The following is an 18,288-nucleotide window of genomic DNA, read 5'->3' on the forward strand; positions in this document are numbered from 1 at the left end:
GGAAGAGAGGGAGAGTAGCACAAATGCTGCCAGGGCAGCGCTCAGTACAAAGTATACTTTACACCAGGGTGATGGCTATTTAACGTGCCAGACAACTATATGGAATTCTTTTTTTGCTGCTTCTAAAAAAATGCAATAAAAGAAACACTTGTGTTTAAAGGAGGCATTGCATATAAGCAAATGTTTACCATATGTGACTAAGCAGTGTTAAGACTGTGCGGTAACAGGAAGACGAATGAGGGTGAAGAGTACACAAGAATGAGTTGATGAAGTGAGATCTGGTCTGTTGAGGGTGGCTGAGGGCTACGGTGTCTTACCTCGGTGTGTTATTCAACCCTATTGCTAGAATTGAAGACATGAAATCACGGACCTTTCTAAAAATGGTGCCAGCTTAATAAAGTATCGAAAATATGTGCAAACTACATCGACAGCCTGGAGCCCAGGAGATAGTTCTAAACACAGGGAAAACCTGGTCATGAAACAACACCACGAATCATGGCCACTTGCAGTCTCCAATCATGGAGCTCTAACTAAGGGGCCTATTACGATTGCTGTTTTTCTGCATCCTCCGGGCTGGCGGAAGCCACCGCCGGACCGGAGGATGCGAAAAAACCGCAGCGGACCCACCAAAGACCCACCGCCACATTAGGATGGCTGGTGGGTCCTGGTTTTCCGCCGCGGTTGGCTTACAACCACGGCGGAAAAGCTCTAATATAGTGACGGTGTCTCTCAGACACCGTCAGCCATATTAGGATGGGCTGCTTCAAATGCTTTTCCGCGGCGGGTTTTCCGCCGTGGAAAAGCATGTGTAACTTCACTGCGGGGGCCCGTTGCGGGCCCCCTGGGTGAAGGGGGGGTGGGGGGTGCACATGGGGGGTACCTATGGTACCCCCCTGCATTTGTATGCAGAAATCGGCAGGCACCGCACGGTGCCTGCCGCTTTCTGCCTACAAATGCAATGTATGCATTTTTACCATTGCGGCGGATGCAGCTTGAAGCCGCACCCGCCGCAATGGTAAAAATTGCGGATGTGACCGCCATGGTGGTGGTCACATCCTAATTGCACAGGAGGGAACTCCGCAGGCCATGCGGAGGTTCCCTCCTACTCCATGGTGGCGGACGGACTCAGGTCCGTCCGCCATCATAATCGGCCCCTATATTTGGTGAACTAGGTGTCTTAGTTTGACATTTTGGGAAACTAGTCCACATAAAAGGTATCTGTAAACAGTGGCCATCTAGGGGCCCATTACCAGAGGAGCCTTTCTTTACCTGGTACGGCGTCAGTCTTTCTCCAAGCGGGATAGACACCTGGGTCCAGTTTGTGCTGCGCCCTCCTTGCGCATACCACACCATGTGGTGTGTTCCAAAGGTAGAGTCTACAACACTAGCTGAAAGGACACCTATCACAGGAAACAAGAGAAAATATTGATTGTGGGATGCACAGAACTGACAGCAGTAACCTCCACATGGATCACGACAAGCATTTATAACGTCCCTGAATAGCGGCATGTCTGCAGAATGAGCTATGCCATGATCATCACTGTTCTGTGCTTTAGTCTCAAGGACCTGAATGATTGAAAATGTACAGCAGTGCACCTACCTTGTTCATACCTCTGCTACCAAAGAGCATGGAACCTATTCACAAAGGAATGTAAGAGCATGTAACAAGTATTTCTGTAGTGCTCCCATTTGCCTCTGGAAATAGGCCCCAAAACAACTACAATGGAAATGTGTACATACCAAATAGCAAAGTCAGAAAATGATCATACTAAATGTCAAGGACAAAATATCGAAACAAAATAGGTAAGGCTAGAGTTTCTATATCTATGTCCACATATATGTACCTACTCAGTACATATATCTACAAGGTATGTATATGTGGAGTTAGGAATAGCAACTATACTTTTACATATGCACTTACCTTTCGATATATCTTGTCCTTTGATATTCTGTCCTCAATATTGTTGTACCATGATATTCTTCATGTCGATTTTCAGGGAATATTCATACACGGTTGGTACAAATAAGACTGTGTGCTCTGTGCACATTTATTAATACGGAGTTGAATATTTTTAGATGATTCACAAAGGCTTGCACGAGTAAGTAAAAGAGTATTCTTGTAGTAATACTTCCCATACTCATAAATGTTTTTGTGAATTGGCTTCCACATGTTTTGTGCGTATATATCTGTAAATATATGCAATTCCTCCCTTTCACCCAATGGTAAATAAACATTCTTATGTACCTCCATGTTATCATCTACAGTCTTTCTGTTTCAATTGCCTAGATATGTGTTTTTCTGTTCACACTAACATACAGGACACAGAAAAATGATGGACGTCTTGGAGAATACAAATTCCATGAGTACCACAGAATAAAGCACTCAGACCTCAAAGTACCAGTGCAAGAAAAGGCGCAAAGAGCAGTTCGCTCTCAATCTAAGAGAGTAAATTGAACACACAACTCAAAAATCTCAATCTAGGAGTCCAGGAGCAGAAACAAAAAGCGAAAACATGTCTTCGTGGGAATCCACGAGCAGAAACACACAGCATGAAGATTTCACTGAAGGAGATACATACCACAACGATTTTGGTCTAAGAGTTTAAGATCAGACAGGAAGATCAAAGGATCTCATTCTCAGAGTGCTGGAGTGCACATACAGCACAATGACCCAATTGTAATCTGTAGGAGCAGAAACAAACCTGTGCGATGATCTCATTATGGGAGTGCTGGAGAATGCATCAAACAAAGAATGTGTTCTAAAAAAATCTCAAACAGGCAGAAAACACACTAATATTGTGCTAGAAGTATTGGGGCAGAAACAGGGTGTGACACTAGCAGTCTAAGTAACCTGGAGCGGACACAAAGCACCACACACTCATTCTGGGAGTTCTGGAGCAGATGCAAAGGGTACAGAAATCTTATGTCCTAACTCCCTCCTAGTTGCAGTGTGTTGGTAGCTTCCACAGTAAGTGGAAAAGAAAGAATCTGAGTGGAGGAGAAGGTAGGGAACCTTCAGCAGCTAACTGCTTAAGCAAAAACATGACTTAAGACCTGCTAACCAATTTGTCATTGACTCATGAAAAAGCATTACCAGCATATGACCATGGATGGCAACCCACATAGCTACATGGCTGACCTATCTAAGGGGGACATGCCAGCAGAATGCAACTGATGCCATCTAGGCATGGACATACTATGGAAGATATGTCCCCTGGAAGAGATGTCCCCAGCAAAAAGTAACAATATTCATTTTAAGAGTGTATCAATCGGTGTAAGAGGGCTGGTTGCCTGGGCAAATACCATCATGCAGGAACAAAGATCCTTTGTCCTGCTCACATACAATCAAAAGTGCACCTAACATAAATGCCATTAAGGACTGAATGAGAAAGATGCAGAAAGAAGACCATAAGATACAGTGTCTCATTCAGGTGGAATTCTGGCTACACCTGGGGTACAAAAGATTGATGGCATACGGTGAGGCGATTTGAACTGCAGTTTGCTATTGCCTTGGCAGAAGTCATGGAGGCCAGCAAGGCTGTCTTCCAGTTATGTAGCATGAGCCATCATTAGGCTAATGGTTTACACAGCACAGGCAAGAAACAACAGATAACGAGGTTCAAATTCCACTAAGCCACAGCCCTTCTGACCCACAGATGGCCTCGATGGAAGTGAAAAAAAATGTCCGTGGCTTGTTCCTCTGTGTGACAATGACCCCTAAATGAACTCTATATACCTGATTCTACCAGGCACTCTGAAAAGACTTATTCAGGGTCAAAGGACAGAGCCTCTGCCACTTACTCCTGCACGTGCACCTTGTGGAAGATTTCTAGACAACTGCCAGGACAACCAGATTGTTGACGAAAGGCATATGCGTGCAAAGGGTCTCAGCTTGATGAGGTGCTCCAGCTGAATCTATGTTTCAGGAAGGAGTAGAGGCTCCTCCAATTGTCCCTCGTGTGTTGGTATTCCTTCATCAGGAGAAAAATGTTTGTGTCTGTCTTTGAGCTATGCTACATATATATTTTTAGGTTGAGCCTAGCATTGCAGCGCATACGCTGCTCGCTTTGCGAGGCATACATTATTCAGTATAGTGTGGAAGCTTCGTGGAAGCTCCACCCACTCGCCGCCCATCTTTTTCATTGGCTTAGGTCCTAAATGCTGCCTTACAATTGGTTTTAGGCTTGTTAGTCCCACCTCATGATGAACATGTCCTCATTTGTATCCTTCCATGGATACTGGCCCCTTTACTCTGAACCCTATTTTCTTCCCTGTCTCCCTGTATCTCCCGCAGTCCGTGACTTCTTGACCGCCCACCCCCAATTCGTGCATTCGTGCCTTCTTGCCCACCCACACTCCCGTTTCCAATGTAATAGGCCTCGCATAAATGCGAGTCATATTGCATTTCAAATGCTTGTTTTGCGTAGAATTTGCCCTGTGCCATAAATGCAGCTTCAACATGACTGCGCTATATTTTTCATGCCTTTTTGGTTACGGCTGGTTGACAGCACACAGTAGCCATTGGAGGCTTGTGGGGAAAACAGGGCAGTTTAACAGCGCACACTGGCCGACCTCGGGTGCGCTGCTGTCTTCAGCGGAAGCTTGGCTCGTCTCCCCTCACACACTGGCCTCCCCTCTGTTCTGATCACAGGCAGCACCTTGCCATGGCCAGCACATGACAGCCGTGGCAGCAGCGATGCTCCTCTATATGAGAATTAAAACCCCTGAAATGTTTAAAATATATAAAACAGCAACAACGCGGTTGGCATCAAGGTGCTTCTTCTAGACACTGGTCAGTTCCAGAGGAGAATACTTCCATCCAGCCCCTCCCCCAATGGGTGGATGGTGATGTGTGCTCAAGTCACCTGACTGACTCTCAAGGCAAGGACTGCTTGAGCTTGTAAATGTAAATGTATGTAAATGTATTTGAGCTTATATAGCGCACAGCTACCCACAAAGGGTTTCCCGGCGCTTGCTTAGGGAACCCGTCCTGGTATTCCCCTGTGAGATAACCCCAGCAGGGTATCCACAAGGTGAAAGCCAGGCATCCCGCCGCGAGGGGCCGTTGTGGAGATTAAGCAAGCTATTGCCCAGAGTCGCAGAGTGTGAACCCGTGAGTCGAGAAGGCACCGGAGCGAGAATTATCGAGTCTGTGGAATTTTTGAGCCCAAGACCCGCCGAGGCGGGGAATTGAACCCTGGTCCAGGGCCGATCTCAGCTTCCGGGTCTGCCGCCTCTAACCCCTGAGCCACACTTCTCCGCTTGAAGACGGGAAGCAAAAAACAAGCGTATCCTCAAGACTACTGCCAACTCAAATTAGAGGACTGGATGATACAATCTGAGAGCAAAGGCCCTGAGATCAGACAACTTCCGAAGTTGATTCCCATCACCTACTGCTGGCATCAGTGGTTACAATCAAAAGAGGGTGAGAAGCCTGCGAAATTCCTATGTCCGGGTGGCTCTCGATTAGCCTCAGCTGGAAGGTCTGGTAATATGAAGGGTTAACCTGAATCATGACCTTGTAGTTTGCTGAGCAGGGGTTCTGATAGCATACGACGAAGGAGTGTATGAAGATGTAAACGACCCCAGACGACCGCCAGAAGGCATGCTATTTTATCTTAATATAGTCTCAGCCAATCCTGAGCTTTACCTTCTTGGACTTCCAATAAAAATGGATGTCAAGTAAGTTGCTTCTTGTTCCTTAGAGAAAGAAGGAACACCTGTTCCAAGTCTGGTTTTAAACACTCTTTCAGTGAAATGGAGGGACTAAGATGGCATGAGGTGGGATTTAGTGGTGTTCGGTAGTAATCTGGAGGAACACAGGACATCATAAACCAGCGGATCACCTTGTACTTCTTGGAAGAAGAAACAATCATCCAGGTAGAGAAGGACCTGGGCCTACTGGGATGTAGCATACCTACCAGAGGAGCAAGGATCTTGGCGAAGCCTCTTGGAGTCATGGCTAGTCTGGACCGGAGCACCCAAACTAGAGCCCAGTGAACATATTTCTCCCCTTTTTCCTTCCTGCTTTCCCCCTTTTCTGCCTTGCTCCCTTTTGCTTGGGTCCCCATCCCAAAATGAGTTCCGGTGCCCACAAGCTCAAAATAAATAACTGTTTGGCTGGAAAAGTCCATGGCATTTATCCCTGCCCTAAGTGCCCAACTATACTGTTGTCTGTATCCCTACTATTGATTTTTTGTCATAGGTGAATACGGATCTTGCAGGTGCGCCATGACATAGGCCTGTCTCACGGATTGCAGTCTGTTGGACCTCATAATGGTGCAAAGCTACTGCATTCACCAGGATTTAAGCAGCATGAAACATGGTGTTGGCAGCATACCGTGTAGTGGTCAGTAGCAGTGAACAGGACCTTATTGCCCTGTGTCACTGGAATGAGGTCTACATGCTCATTCAGTTTGTTAAAGGTTCTGCTGCTTTTGTTTAACTCACCCTTGGCCTACATCAGGTAACATGTGGAGCACTGGGCAGTGCAGGAGTAGTGACTCTGCAATGACTGTGTGTGTGCCTGGGAAGGGTACAGTACAAGGATGTACAGTACTGTGCAGTGCATGTGTGGTTAGTACATGTACTTGGTGTATGTATGCTGAGAGGGATACATTAAATGAGAGGTGTTGTGCTGTGCAGTGCATGTGTGGTTAAAGCATGTGCTGCATGTAGGTGTGTTTGCGTGAAGTACAATAGATGAAGGATGAAAAGTTGTGTGGTGCGCACATAGTGAGTGTGTATGCTGGCAGAGTGTGTGTATGTTTGTCAAAGCGCACACCCTGGTTTAATATAGAAAAGCTTCAGTGCTGAACGGTGTGTGCAGACTGAGTGAGTGTGCTGGATGCATGCATGCATGTAAGTGTACAATCCACGGAGAAACAGTGCTGCACTGAAAGTGTCCTCTGAAAGTAAATAAAGTACATTAAGTGATTGTGCCTGCAGTGGTACATTGTATGGCGGACCAGGGGTTCCATTTTGGGAAGCCCAGGTCTACCTGGTAAAGACATGAGGAGGAGAGCATTCCCCCCAGACAGATAAGTGTATTACTCCATTCCTATGAGATGGGTGGGGACTCATTGAAGGAAACATGAAGAGACTCCTTTTACATTTCAAAACATTTCTCTCTGATGCAGTGATAGATCACAAGGAAGGGGCTGAACGCATCTCAGGAATGGAGATGGGGCTGAGAACCTGCGAGATTCAGGACATAAGATGCAATTTTTCATTGAGTGACCCTCTAAATAGAATGGTTCTAGAAAATTATAGGCATCACAGAACACACACACTCAAAACACACACACAACACACACACCCCTTCTGAAATACCCCAACTGAAGCTTTCTAGCATGAAACCTGACTCAACTTATAGTGAGTGCTAATGGTAAGAACTGCATTGACTAGCTTCAGGGCCAGTAGTTAGGAGAAGAAACTCAAAAGAAGTACCTGCATGTTCATCTTTCAGATAGTAGGACAAATTCATGGTACAGGCCACACCTGAGGGCGGCAATGCAGCAGTGCGCATCTCAGCAGGAGTCAGCATCTGCCCCCAGACACCCTGCAAAATCATGTAAGGTTCTGTGTGAAATAAAACAACATGGTTAGTGTTACTTTTGAAAAAAGAAATGGGGATGTGTACATTAGCACAAGCTATAGATTAAACTTCTGTACGCTTTCTGCTTTGGGGTGTCTAACGACATCTTGCCCCATTGCTGGACTTTCCCTATCCATGGGGAAGAGTTTGTTTTAAATGTAGAGGATTCTCCTCAACATGAAGCCTCCATCACTAGCTCTTTCAGGGGATAGTCTCAATTTTTACCTCTGGGCCTACTCTAGCTCTGCCAGAGGCACTCTTAATTGTTAATCTGGGGGTTTTAATCTCCCACTGGCAAGGGGTTGTCTTTATCCTTAACTCAATTTCTATGACTTTCCATCTTTTACTCTTTCTAGGGATTCTCCTACTCTCATGCTTCATTTGGAGTCTCTTTCTCTGGCTCTTTCTAAGAATGTCCTGTGTCTGCACCCACTGTGTCTGAGGGAGTGCCCATCACTGGCTCTTTTTATGTACATCTTACATGTAGCTCTATTTGAAATTGGTCTTATTTGCCTCTAGCGTTGAAACACCCTCTGTCTTTAGCATGACTTTGGTAGGAGTTCTTTTCACAGCCTTGGTGGGATTGTGCTAAAGTGAGGTGGACATGATCAGTACATGTCTCAAGCCTTGTATAAGGAGCATGTCTCAAACTTGTAGGAGGTTTGAGTGCATGTGATTTCTATGCATAGCATCGGACCCTTCTCGAAAGGCTCCATAAGCATGGACAGCTGGTGGTTTCCCCATCAGAATCCCTGCAGTTGGGATTGAGTCCTTGTGCAATTCATGTGTGTCTTTCAATTTCCAAGTTTTTTGCAGATGTATACCTTTTAATGTGTGTCTTCCAATTTCCAAGTTTTTTGCAGATGTTTACCTTTTAATGCCCAATACACATTTGGGTTGTTCAAACTCGATCCTGCTAGTTTGGCCTCGGCCCTTCCATAGGGGGAACTAATGAAGTGGTGGCATAACCACAAAAATCTGCATCTTGAGAGGAACAAACCCACAAAAGAATGGAAAGGTAGAAGGTTAAATCATCCCCGGTTACAATCGATCTGGTTCAATAATTATATATCACTGAACCGCAGTCCAGTCTATTCAATGTCTTTGTTGATTTGTTCCATTCATGATGCCAAATAGTGCAGCTCTAAAGGGGGGGCTAGTTGGCACAATTGCCTACCAGACTTAGACATGCACAACTCTTGTGTGATTGCTTCACAATGATTAGCAAACTTACACTTTGTTTTAAACTTTTACTTTTTAGATTATCTTCAATTATTATTTTCACAAAACATAATTCATCAAAATCTTTACATAACGTTATTTTTTCGTAAATTAATTCAAAAACATTTACTTTAACATGATTATGTTTTAAAAAATAATAATACGCAATATTTTGTTGATATATCCTTTCAATGATAAAGATGGTAATTGCCCAATGCTTTTCGGGACTATCTATAGTCTCTTCTTCAGGGGCCACACTGCAATTTGAAAAAACAAAGTTAAACAAACATAAACTACTGTTTTATGCGCATAGCTCATTCTATATATACAACCACCATAATTCACAAGTAGAAGAACAATGCTTATAGAAATTCATTCAAACACTGTTAAGGTTTATAAGTACAAAATGCATGTGAACTCTAATCAGTAAAGAAAGTTTGTGAAAAAAAGATTTATAGTAACCATCACCTTTGTGAAGGTAATCTGTGCAAAAAACTCATCATTGAAGAACACTTACTCAGTATTTCTCACAATGCCTTAAGTCAAGAAGGTTCTGAGTCACACTTTTAGAGTAATATCAAGATCCTCAATCCTATTTGTGAAAGTTAAAAATAAGCACTGATGTAGATCGCCCATATCATCTGGCCATGGTGTTGAAAAAGTTCTTCTTCTCTTAACTTTCAACATACCTTAAAATTATATTCGTCAAGTAGCTTAATCAAGGAAAAAAACTTCTCGTTCCTGATATTATAGGTATCCCAGTCTGTTCAAAGAAAAAATGAATACTCTCAACTCAATCTTACCAATTGTAACAATACATGTACCAAAATCAAGTTAAAACATACCTCCGTGCGGCAATACAACTCAGCCACCATTCACATATATAACCGTCGAGACCAAATGGCAAAATCTGAAACCAAATCACAAACCCGCCACTCTTAGTTAAAAGTCAGCCACTATATTGCCGCAAAATCTAGTTGTTATACATAATGTGAACATGGCATACCTTCAACATCTGAAAACAGACGATCTTCGATATCGCCGCCATCATCATCAAGGCTCACAAGTCATGTGACCCTACATTACGTCGTCCACGTATTTGACAAAATCATTCTCATACGTATTGTAGCTATAGCAACCGACGCCTCATGCCGTGAAAAAAAGGGGCATGCTCCTCTCGTATGTTTAATAACGCGCACTCTTTTTTTCGAAAACGTACTGCTCCAAAACTTTACCCGCAGAATCAACACGTTCCTTGTATTCATAATAATGCAATACTACAACTGCAGAGGTGAACTCAAAAGTAGGTTATCAATACTAGTGCATAAAACAACACGTCTTCTCTACAAGATCAGGATCTAACTTCATACTATTAACAAAATTTGATTTCAAGCTAAAAAATGGTTGTAGGATCTTTCAACCATAGTTTTTTCGATGATTTAATAGAAAGCGATCCACTAAATGAAATAAAGGTCAAAAAGAAGCAGAAACAAGTAATGTAAATAAAAATGTGTGTGAAATTCAAAGAAAAAGTGATGAGGGATATTCGCAAACAGATAAAAAAAAATTCTCTACAAATGATATACAGATTTTCAACATGCATATAAGTATAAAATACAGATAAACCTGTAGGAAACGACTTAATTCCATCCGGTCATTAAGGCCCCTCAGGGTCATCGTGCCCAACCGATTAATCCAAAATGTCTCCCTCTGGAGTAACCTTTTATTGATATCTACACCTTGCTTTGTCTCAACTTTTGCAATTTTTTGAAATCTTAATTGAGCTATAGTATGTTTATGTTCTAACCAGTGGGTAGCCAATGGTGATGAAACTCTTTTGTTACGAATACGACTTTTGTGTTCAGTGATGCGTAGTTTCAGTTTTCTTTCAGCTTCACCTACGTAACGTGATCCACATGGGCATTTGATTATGTAAACCACATTATTAGTGTTGCAGTCACCCTTATTTCTCAGTTTTATATTCTCTACAGTATGGGGATGAAAAACAATGTTGCCTGTTGTAACGTTGTTCCAATGTATACAATTTGCACAACGTCTCATATCAATAGTTTCATCTCCTTGTTTTAGTTCTTTGGGTTTAAGCAGCTCTTTCAAATTTTTCGTTCTTGTATACGTAAATAATGGACGTTCCATATAAGTATTGTGAAAATCTGGTTCCAGCTGTAAGAGTTCCCATCTTTTGTTGATAATATTTTAGATTTTTTGTGAATTAGTGGAAAATTTGGACACAAATACAATTCTTTCCTTCTCAATTTTATCTTTTTTAGTCAGTAATGTACCACAATTTAACTCCAATACTCTGTTTGCTGAGTGATCTAAAAGTTTTTTTGGATATCCACGTTTTTCTTTTTTCCTTGCATTCTTCAATGTAATGGTGACTTTCATTTTCATCCGAGACAATGCGTTTCACTCTTAAAAATTGTGAGAATGGTAAGTTATTTAAAAGACTCTGAGGATGAAAGCTTTAGTAATGTAAGAGACTATTTTTGTCCGTCTCTTTCTGATACAAGCTTGTAGTCAGTTTCTGATCTCTTATTTCCACTAAAACATCCAAGAAAGGTATTCTGTTTTTATTAGTCAGATGGGTAAACTGTATCCTTGGATTTTTAGTATTTAATTGGTCAATATTCTTAATGAGTTTCTCTTCAGTTCCAGACCAAATCACAAATATGTCATCGTTGTAACGACAAAAAAACTCAATACCATCTTTCCACTCATCGTTATGAAAGATATGTTCATCTTCGTACTTGGCCATAAAGGTGTTTGCATAGGCAGGTGCCCCTGAAAAACCCATAGAGGTACCACTTAATTGGACAAAGAATCTGTCTTTCCATTTAAAATAACTATGGTGAAGACAAAAATTTGTCAATTCTAAAATGAAAATTGCATTCATCGAGGTTTGTTGTTGATTCAATTGTAACCATTCAAGTGCCTCCAGTCCTTTCGAGTGAGCTATGGATGTGTATAACGATGTCACGTCAATAGTGCATAGTGTATATTCTTTTTCTGGTGTTAAGGCCAATTTCTCTAGTTTAAGAATAAAGTCTGCTGAATCTTGGATATAGGTGTGCCATTTTTGTATCAATTGTTGAAGGCAAAAATCAATCACCTTCCCAGCTGGCTCAAACAACGAACCACATCCCGAACAATAGGTCGAAACGGGGGACCCTCCAAATTCTTGTGAACTTTTGGTAGCATATAAAGCTCTGGTCTCCTTGGAAATTTTGTCATAAAAAATCTGGCCATGTTTTCTGTTATCCAATCCATGTTTAATGCCTTATCGATCAGATCTTGTAAATGTTTCAATAATTCCATAGTTGGATCACGCTCAAGGAACATGTAAGTGTTAATATCTTCCACATGTGCTGCAACTTTAGAATTGTAGAAGGTCGTATCCATAAGAACAAGCGCCCCTCCCTTGTCAGCTTTTTGAAAAATAATTTCATGTTTCTGTGCAAGCTGAGCCAAAATACTTTTATCTGCTCTGCTCATGTTGTTCAAACTTTTTTTACTCTTTTTTTAGTTCAATTTTTCAAAATCTTTTGATACGAGTGATTCAAATAAATCCAGAGTTTTATGAGACACTGGGGCTTCAAAAGTACTTTTTGGTCTAAATTGATCTCGGGGCACTTATTCAGATTCTTCATGAGGTACAACATTTTCAAAAAAATTCCTTAATCTCAAGGTTCACATAACTTTGTAAAATGAAATCTCTTGTTCAAAACTTGATCCATAATACGTTAGTACAAAACTCATGCCTTTGTTTAGAATTTCTGTTTCCTTTGGTGATAATTGATGTGAAGAAATATTTATTATGAGGGTTTCCCTTGACTCCTCAATCCTTTTTTGGTTTCCTCTTTCTCCTTTTCTTTTTCCTCGCCTTGTTTTTTTTGTAAACTTGTTGAATCTGGGGGATGCTCTAGATCCGTGACCGGGGGCAAAAAAGACACTTGTTGGTCTGAAGTACTAGGTTTTTCAATGGATTTTCCAATAGTGGATAGTTGTTGACGAATAATTGGAGCTCTGGAAGGATCTGATTCTTTCTCAATGGCAATGCTCTCCTCTGAAGAGGTATTTTGTTTTCTTGTGAAACGTCTTTGGGCATACACCTCTGCCCAGGTGTATGCCTCATTCAATGTATAATCAATTGTATCGCGTTTGAATTTGCAAAGTTTTGCTTCTTGGAGTATTCCTCCAATCTTAAATTGAGATCCTCCAAATATTTCCTCCAATCCTCTTCGGGCATCCTGTTTGATAAATCCATACAGATACTTTGTATCTCAATATTCAGCTCTTCAATTGTTTTCGCCAATTCTTCAATTATAAGTAAAATAAGATCCAAAGAACATTTATTTAAAATCTGATACCATTTCTCCATGAATTGTGGATTGTGCTGTAACCGGTATAACATTGGTTTAATGGATAACCTCAGGCTACGAGGGATTATTTTGACCTTATGGTATTGTATTAAGGTAGAGGCATGGAGCCTCGGATTTAGTTCTCTCCTTGTGCTAAATTCGATTGTTTAAGTTGGTGGCTAATAGAATCACTATGTGCTTGTAGATTGCCAATTTCTTGAATTAAACCATATATTTCTGAGGCTTGTTCGGTGGAATATGCTTTAGTGGTTGCTCTATTGTCAGTCAATGATGCTATTGCTTCAAAAGACATGATATTCAGTGGGTGCTATAGGTCAATGTTAGGTAACCTAAAACTTACTGTGGGGTGATCTCTGCACACCAATATTTTTTTAATTTTTCTCAAAACTATATACTCTCCAATGATCAGTGTGCTATGCCTAAATAAGTGTACCTAAACATTCTAAACATATATAACGGGGGGCTAGTTGGCACAATTGCCTACCAGACTTAGACATGCACAACTCTTGTGTGATTGCTTCACAATGATTAGCAAACTTAAAATTTGTTTTAAACTTTTACTTCTTAGATTATCTTCAATTCTTATTTTCACAAAACATAATTCATCAAAATCTTTTCGTAACGTTCTTTTTTCGTAAATTCATTCAAAAACAATTACTTTAATATGATTATGTTTTCAAAAATATTAATACACAATATTTTGTTGATATATCCTTTCGATGGCGCATAATTGGACTGTTAGCTTAAGATCTAATGTGACAGCCCAGAATATCTCAGCTGCCTTAGATAATATCAGCAAAGTCGTCCAGTCATCTAGTTTGAAACTCCAATCGTACAGGACGATTAGTCAACTTTACTATACTCCATCAAAAATGTCAAAATGGTCACAAAATAACTTCAATAATGATCGTACTAAATGTCCTAAATGCGGTCTGGTGGCAGCAGACCTCATACACATGATCTATTCATGCCCATCACTAGCTAAGTATTGGTTGGACATAGAAAATATTTTAACCCAAAATCAACTGATTAGTTTTCCATTAAATGCAGCGGTGGTACATTGTCCATATATCCGGTTAGTTCTATCTACAAAGATTTGCTAAATATTGCCTTGGCTTGTGCTAGACTGGTGATCGCTAGGGCTTGGATCTCTCAGAATCCTCCACATACGACCGAATGGTGGAAAGTGGTTCATGAAATTTATACTATGGAAGATGCTATTGCCAGGAATAGAGGAATCAAAGCAAAAACAAAGTTTGCTAATATATGGGGTAATTTTTTGCAATGTCCGTAACGATATGGATCATGGATGCTTTTTTTGTTGACGATGTTATTAATTATTATTGATTTGTTCTGACTAGGAATTACTTCTCTTACTTTTGTTTACGCCTTTTTTAATATGAACTTACACCAAACTGAATTTCATTTATTTTATTTTGCTGATTCTGTATCTGGAAAATGTTAATCTCCATGACTTGCTTGTCGAATAAAATAATTATTTAAAAAAAAAAAAAAAGATATATCCTTTTGATGATAAAGATGGTAATTGCCCAATGCATTTCGGGACTATCTATAGTCCTTTCTTCAGGGGCCACACTGCAATTTGAAAAAACAAACATAAACAAACATAAACTACTGTTTTATGCACACAGCTCATTCTATATATACAACCACCATAAATCACAAGTAGAAGAACAATGCTTATAGAAATTCATTCAAACACTGTTAAGGTTTATAAGTACAAAATGCATGTGAACTCTAATCAGTAAAGAAAGTTTGTGAAAAAAGATTTATAGTAACCACCACCTTCTGAGCAAAAAACTCATAATTGAAGAACACTTACTCAGTATTTCTCACAATGCCTTAAGTTCAGAAGGTTCTGAGTCACACCTTTAGAGTAATATCAAGATCCTCAATCCAGAAACAGAATATACACTATGCACTATTGACGTGACATCGTTATACACATCCATAGCTCACTCGGAAGGACTGGAGGCACTTGAATGGGTACTATTGGAACAACAACAAACCTCATTGAATGCAATTTTCATTTTTGAATTAACACATTTTTGTCTTCACCATAGTTATTTTAAATGGAAAGACAAATTCTTTGTCCAATTAAGTGGTACCTCTATGGGTTTTTCAGGGGCACCTGCCTATGCAAACACCTTTATGGCCAAGTATGAAGAAGAACATATCTTTCATAACGATGAGTGGAAAGACGGTATTGAGTTTTTTGTCGTTACATCGATGACATATTTGTGATTTGGTCTGGAACTGAAGAGAAACTCATTAAGAATATTGACAAATTAAATACCCAAAATCCAAGGATACAGTTTACCCATCTGACTAATAAAAACAGAATACCTTTCTTGGATGTTTTAGTGGAAATAAGAGATCAGAAACTGACTACAAGCTTGTATCAGAAAGAGACAGACAAAAATAGTCTCTTACATCACCAAAGTTTTCATCCTCAGAGTCTTTTAAATAACTTACTATTCTCACAATTTTTAAGAGTGAAACGCATTGTCTCGGATGAAAATTAAAGTCACCATTACATTGAAGAATTCAAGGAAAAATACAAAAAACGTGGATATCCCAAAAAACATTTAGATGACTCAGCAAACAGAGTATTGAAGTTAAATCGTGGTACATTACTGACTACAAAAGATAAAATTGAGAAGGAAAGAATTGTATTTGTGTCCAAATTTTCCACTAATTCACAAAAAATCTAAAATATTATCAACAAAAGATGGGAACTCTTACAGCTGGAACCAGATTTTCACAATACATATATGGAACGTCCATTATTTGCGTATACAAGAACGAAAAATTTGAAAGAGCTGCTTAAACCCAAAGAACTAAAACAAGGAGATGAAACTATTGGTATGAGACGTTGTACAAATTGTATACATTGCAACAACGTTACAACAGGCAACATTGTTTTTCATCCCCATACTGTAGAGAATATAAAACTGAGAAATAAGGGTGACTGCAACACTAATAATGTGGTTTACATAATCAAATGCCCATGTGGATCACTTTACGCAGGTAAAACTGAAAGAAAACTGAAACTATGAATCACTGAACACAAAAGTCGTATTCGTAACAAAACAGTTTCATCACCATTGGCTACCCACTGGTTAGAACATAAACATACTATAGCTCAATTAAGATTTCAAATAATTGAAAAAGTTGAGGCAAAGCCAGGTGTAGATATCAATAAAAGGTTACTCCAGAGGGAGACATTTTGGATTAAACCGTTGGGCACGATGACCCTGAGGGGCCCTAATGACCGGATGGAATTAAGTTGTTTCCTATAGGTTTATCTGTATTTTATACTTATATGCATGTTGGAAATCTGTATATCCTTTGTAGAGAATTTTTTTTTATCTGTTTGTGAATATCGCTCATCACTTTTTCTTTGAATTTCACACACATTTTTATTTACATTACTTGTTTCTGCTTCTTTTTGACCTTTATTTCATTTAGTGGATCGCTTTCTATTAAATCATCGAAAAAACTGTATGGTTGAAAGATCCTACATCCATTTTTTAGCTTGCGTCGAATTTTGTTAATAGTATGAAGTTAGATCCTGATCTTATAGAGAAGACGTGTTGTTTTATGCACTAGTATTGATAAGCTACTTTTGAGTGCACCTCTGCAGTTGTCGTATTGCATTATTATGAATACAAGGAACTTGTTGATTCTGCGGGAACAAGGTAGCATAAAGTTTTGGAGCAGTACTTTTTCGAAAAAAAGAGTGTGTGTTATTAAACATACGAGAGGAGCATGCCCCCTCTTTTTCACTGCATGAGGCGTCGGTTGCTATAGCTACAATACGTATGAGAATGATTTTGTCAAATACGTGGACGACGTAACGTAGGGTCACATGACCTGTGAGCCTTGATGATGATGGCGGCAATAGCGTAGGTCTGTTTTCAGAAGTTGAAGGTATGCCATGTTCACATTATGTATAACAACTAGATTTTGCGGCAATATAGTGGCTGACTTTCAACTCAGAGTGGCGGGTTTGTGATTTGGTTTCAGATTTTGCCATTTGGTCTCAACGGTTATATATGTGAACGGTGGCTGAGTTGTATTGCAGCACGGAGGCATGTTTTAACTTGATTTTGGTACATGTGTTTACATGTATTGTTACAATTGGTAAGATTGAGTTGAGAGTATTCATTTTTTCTTTGAGCAGACTGGGATATCTATAGTATCAGGAACAAGAAGTTTTTTTCCTTGATTAAGCTACCTGACGAATATAATTTTAAGGTATGTTGAAAGTTAAGAGAAGAAGAACTTTTCAACACCATAAGTTGATGATTTGGTCGATCTACATCAGTGCTTATTTTTAACTTTCACAAATAGGATTGAGGATCTTGATATTACTCTAAAGGTGTGACTCAGAACCTTCTTTACTTAAGGCATTGTGAGAAATACTGAGTAAGTGTTCTTCAATGATGAGTTTTTTGCACAGATTACCTTCACGAAGGTGGTGGTTACTATAAATCTTTTTTTCACAAACTTTCTTTACTGATTAGAGTTCACATGCATTTTGTACTTATAAACCCTAACAGTGTTTGCATGAATTTCTATAAGATTGTTCTTCTACTTGTGAATTATGGTGGTTGTAAATATAGAATGAGCTATGTGCATAAAACAGTAGTTTATGTTTGTTTTTTCAAATTTCAGTGTGGCCCCTGAAGAAGGGACTATAGATAGTCTCTAAATGCATTGGGCAATTACCATCTTTATCATTGAAAGGATATATTAACAAAATATATTATTATTGTTATTATTGTATGTAAATTGAATTTTGGATTGTTTTAATATGAAATGTTGTTGTGCAAAAGAACGCCGAAATAAAGAAATAATGAATAGTGAATGAACAAAATATTGTGTATTATTATTTTTGAAAACATAATCATGTTAAAGTAATTGTTTTTGAATGAATTTACAAAAAAAGAATGTTATGAAAAGATTTTGATGAATTATGTTTTGTGAAAATAAAAATTGAAGATGATCTAAGAAGTAAAAGTTTAAAACAAAGTTTAAGTTTGC

General features: G+C 39.6%; 1 protein-coding gene across 1 annotated transcript in view; it reads right to left on the minus strand.

The window, feature by feature from the left end:
* Positions 1-18,288, minus strand: part of MAMDC4 (MAM domain containing 4) — a 607,580-nt gene that overhangs the window by 315,505 nt on the left and 273,787 nt on the right. Inside the window, exons 14-15 of the mRNA XM_086921169.1 lie at positions 7,450-7,581; positions 1,270-1,400 (exon numbers count right to left, since the gene is read on the minus strand). Of these exons, the coding sequence (XP_086777295.1) occupies positions 1,270-1,400; positions 7,450-7,581 (263 nt within the window). The remainder of the gene's footprint in view (positions 1-1,269; positions 1,401-7,449; positions 7,582-18,288) is intronic.

The sequence above is a fragment of the Lissotriton vulgaris genome, chromosome 5, assembly GCF_964263255.1.
Source record: "Lissotriton vulgaris chromosome 5, aLisVul1.2, whole genome shotgun sequence".
Lineage (NCBI taxonomy): Eukaryota > Metazoa > Chordata > Amphibia > Caudata > Salamandridae > Lissotriton > Lissotriton vulgaris.